General features: G+C 65.4%; 3 protein-coding genes across 3 annotated transcripts in view; 2 read left to right on the forward strand and 1 right to left on the reverse strand.

The window, feature by feature from the left end:
- Window positions 1-1628, forward strand: part of H696_02875 (hypothetical protein) — a 3650-nt gene extending 2022 nt beyond the window's left edge. The window contains exon 5 of the mRNA XM_009496770.1: window positions 573-1628. Coding sequence (XP_009495045.1) covers window positions 573-1592 — 1020 coding nt within the window. The 3' untranslated portion in view covers window positions 1593-1628. The remainder of the gene's footprint in view (window positions 1-572) is intronic.
- A 272-nt stretch (window positions 1629-1900) lies between these two features.
- Window positions 1901-2738, forward strand: H696_02876 (hypothetical protein). Its single transcript, XM_009496771.1, has 2 exons — window positions 1901-2272; window positions 2486-2738. The coding sequence occupies exons 1-2, from the start codon at window positions 2044-2046 to the stop codon at window positions 2554-2556; spliced, it is 300 nt and encodes a 99-aa protein (XP_009495046.1). The 5' UTR covers window positions 1901-2043; the 3' UTR covers window positions 2557-2738.
- A 59-nt stretch (window positions 2739-2797) lies between these two features.
- Window positions 2798-3690, reverse strand: H696_02877 (hypothetical protein). Its single transcript, XM_009496772.1, has 3 exons — window positions 3565-3690; window positions 3159-3411; window positions 2798-3028 (listed from the first exon to the last, which is right to left on the reverse strand). Exons 2-3 carry the CDS (start codon window positions 3366-3368, stop codon window positions 2966-2968), a joined length of 273 nt encoding a protein of 90 aa, XP_009495047.1. The 5' UTR covers window positions 3369-3411; window positions 3565-3690; the 3' UTR covers window positions 2798-2965.
- Between the last annotated feature and the right edge of the window lie 317 nt (window positions 3691-4007).

Genomic DNA, 4007 nt, shown 5'->3' on the forward strand with positions numbered 1-4007 from the left:
CTGTGCGGCGCCCCCCCCCCTGCCGCCCGCCCCCCTCCCCCCCCCCCCTCCCCGCCCAATCGACTGGGGCAGTTCCCTTTTTATGTGTCCACCACGAGCGCATGGCTCTGTGATGCCCACCGCGCTGCACCAACACGTTTGCTGATTTTTGTCGGCTCTGGCCTCCCCATCCTCCTCCCCTTGCTTCGGTTGGGCATGTCCCTTCTTCTCCATCGGCCTGTGCAATGGGGCCCACTCGCCTGCACGCTCGCCACCACCATGGCGACAACCGGCCCCCTCGCCCCCTCTGTCATGCGGGTGATGGCGCCTTTTCCTTTTCTCGCCATCTTGCTCCCCCCTCCCCATCCTCTGTCTCTCTTTGTCTCTCTTTGTCTCTCTTTGTCTCTCTTTGTCTCTCTTTGTCTCTCTTTGTCTCTCTTTGTCTCTCTTTGTCTCTCTTTGTCTCTCTTTGTCTCTCTTTGTTTCTCTTTGTCTCTCCCCGTCTCTCTGTCTCCTCTCTCTCTCCTTGTCTCTCTATCTCCTCTTTCTCTCTCCTTCTCTCTCTCCCGCCCCTGCATCACACCGTGTTCCAGGGCGAGTTCATGATCACCTTCCCAGGAGCATACCATGCGGGGTTCAACCATGGTCTGAATTGTGCCGAGGCGGTGAACTTTGCCCTGCCCGGGTGGCTGGAGGCCGGGGCGTCGGCTCGGTCGTGCTCCTGCATTTCGGACTCGGTCCGCGTGGACGTCGACAAGATGAAGTCCCTGTTTGCGGACTGGACCGCGCGCGGGCTACTGCCGGGAATGCGACGGAGTGCCCCCTCCTCGGGCTCGGTGCCGGCAGCCCCGTCCCCTGTCGCCCCAATGACCCCGACTCCCGGGCCACGGAGCTCCTTCGAGCCGCTGGAATCACCGCTGGATGTGGAGTCCAGCAGTGAGGATGGCGGTGGGCATGGGAGCGCGCGATTGGCCTCCTCACCGAGCGCCGCCATGACCCCGGTGGCGACGGTAGCCCAGCTGGTCGTGGTGGATGAGCATGCTCTGTCTCTGAAGACCAGCCCGCCCTTCCGGCATCTAAAGCCCGCGGAGGTGGGGGGGCCCAGCGCGCCAGCCAAGCGCCCTCCCGCGGGTACCACCGCCGGCCGGGTGGCCAAGCGCCCTCGCGGCAATCCGTCCGCGCACGTGCCGCAAGCACAGCCGGCCGGCAATGGCACCGACCCCTCGGCCCCTGGCAAGGGCGTCCCACCTGTGGCCGGGCCCCCGGACGCCGAGGCCAAGCCGGCTCTCCCCGAGCGGCCGGCCCCTTCGCGTAAGTCCACTCGGGTGGTCCGGCGGCCGATGCCCATCGGCGGGGTGCCGCCAGGGACTGGGACATTGTCCAACTCGGCCGGGCACCGCTCCGGGGCATCGCCAGCCCCGGCACCGGGGGCCGTCGACGCCTCGGCGCCCGGGCCGGCCAGCGGTGGGCTGGCGCCCGGCAAGAGGCCGGCCGCCCTTGGCCCGAACGACCGGGGGGGGGGGACCTTGCCTCCCTCGGCGGTGGCCTCCTCTCCACCAGGCCCCCCATCGGCCGCCGGGGCACCGATCGCCCAGTGGTCTTTTTCGCGGTGATCGGGCCACATGATCAATATATATATCCGATTTTTGTTCTCCCGTTTGGCGCCATTGTCCTGGGCACGCACGGGCCCTCCCCCCGGGCGGCCGGCCGGACCCACGCACGGGCATACGCACATAGACTCCCGCGCCGGCGCACATACATACATACATACACAGATACATACACACATACATACACACATACATACATACACGCGCTTGCGCGCACACACGCACACACGCACATACACGCCCAAGCGCACACAGCGCACATTTGTGCGCCCCTCCCCGTGCAGTCGTTTGGGGGTCCTTTATCGGGGTCTGCTTTCCCGCAACCCGGTGGCCCGGCCCCCACCCGGGTGTGTAGCCATCGGTGTCCGCCTCGTCCGTCCCTCCTCCCACCTTTGATCTTGCCTCCCTGCCTCCGGTCATCGGCCGGCGTCCCCATTGCGTCGATCTTGCCATCATGAATCCCCTGAACGCCTCGTCCTCGGTGCCCGACTCTGCTCCAGGTGCTGCCCCGGTCAGCACGCCCACGCCCCTGACCGACTCGCGGCTGGATTTCTTCGACACGATGAAGAAGTTCTACCTGGTTGGCAGCGGGTCGTTGCTCATCACCTTCGGTGTGCTGATCTACGCGGCGCGCAAGAATCGCCAGAGCGCTCAGTCGATCCTGAAGAACGCCACAAACAACAGTGCGCCCTCCTCCCCACAAAGGACCACTCCCGCCGGCCACTTTCCCCGTGGCGGGGCTCCTCTCGCTTCCCCTGCTCTCCTCCTTCCTCGGCCTCCCGAGTGTAGTTGCCCCTAACAACACGCCGTTCTTCTTTCGGGCTTTGGCCTGTGCACGCTCTCATCCCCCCCTCCCCCCTGATCCCGCTCCTTGGGGCTCTTCTCCTCCGAAATAGGCTTCACCCACTCGAAGAAGGCGCCAGCCGGGCAGCGCTTTGTTGCTTCGTCTCCCAGCCAGAAGAAGTAGACCCCCCTGTCTCCTCCGAGCCCGGTGGAGGAGCCGCCGCCCACACGGTACGGCCCATTGCCCGGGAAATAGACAACAAATGACGAGCCTGTCCTGATCTGACGTCCTGCTTGGATCACATGCAGGCGTAGACATCAAGATATGTAACACACACACACACATATACACACACAATTACGGAAGCCAACCTGGAACCGGAGGGGAAGCACAACAACACCTGGGAGGCGGAGAGGGGCAGGGGGGGGGGGGGGGGTTGTTATTTGCCGGTCTGGGCCAGCGTTCACCCAGGGGCGGCGGACACGGGCAGAGGGGCGGGCATCGGTGACAGCGGCCTCGACATCAACTGAATCGGGCGGCGCTCTGCCACCGGACACAGGGGATGATGTACAGCGGAGGAAGACGTGTGCACTTAAAGGCGGAGGAACTCCGAGAGGATCTCGCACTCGACGGCGTTCTCGAAGGCATCGTAGTCCTGTTGTGCCGGGCGATGGGCGATGGGCGATGGGCGATGGGCGTGCGAGTGTGCGGGTGTGTGAGCGAGAGGGCGAGGGGGCGGATGATGGGGCGCGGGAGGGCAGATGGCGGGATCGGCGGGCACGCACACCGAGGTACTCCTCGCCCTTGAAGATCTGAGGGGGGATGGTGTTGCCACCGCTGCCACGGCGCATCTGCTTCTTGTAGTCCTCGTTGGAGGCGATGTCGCGGGTCTCGAAGGGGATCTTCTTGCTGGAGAGGATGCTCTCGATGTGGCTCTGCTTCTTCTTGATGTCGAGCGAGGCGCTGATGGAGGAAACGTAGATGATGATGGTCATGGTGGTGGACTGGGGCGGGGCCGGGGAGAGGGAAGGAGGTGCTCTACAGGGGGAGGGCGAGGGGGGGGGGGGGGGGGGGGGGCGGGGGCGGGGGCGGGGGAGGAGACGGCAGGAGGGTAAGTGCCGGGTGACGGGCGCAAGGAGGAGAGCAGCGATGGCCGCAGCAACTTGGGCATCAAAGGGCAGGAGAACGGACAGAACTGAGTGGAAGGGGAACTAGTCTGGAGGTCAGGCACGGGCGGAGGCGGCTTGGCCTCCTGGCTGAAATACTTGCCCGGGCGTTGTCTGCGGGAAGCGGTGTCTCCCTGTGCGGGATGTCGGCTCGTCGGACCGGGGGCCCATACTACCGCACCCCCTCCCCCCCCCCCCCGTGGGGAGGGACCGGAGCACATCCCTCCGCGCCCACCTCGAGCCCCGTTCGCAGAGGGACAGCATTCTTCCCGACGCTGGGATGCGGGAACAACACCGTAGGCATCAGGAGTGGCTGGACAAAGGCGTCTTCTGAACGCCCGGGCGTCCTCCCGAAGTGGGACCATATTTCCGGTGTCAAGAATGGAGTCCTGCCGGAAAACGCGAGCTGGAGATATGCGCCTCCCTCTGCACTGGCAGGGACGGAACGAGGGGGCGGCTGGGGGGGGG

The sequence above is a fragment of the Fonticula alba genome (genome assembly GCF_000388065.1).
Source record: "Fonticula alba strain ATCC 38817 unplaced genomic scaffold supercont2.4, whole genome shotgun sequence".
Classification (NCBI taxonomy): domain Eukaryota; order Rotosphaerida; family Fonticulaceae; genus Fonticula; species Fonticula alba.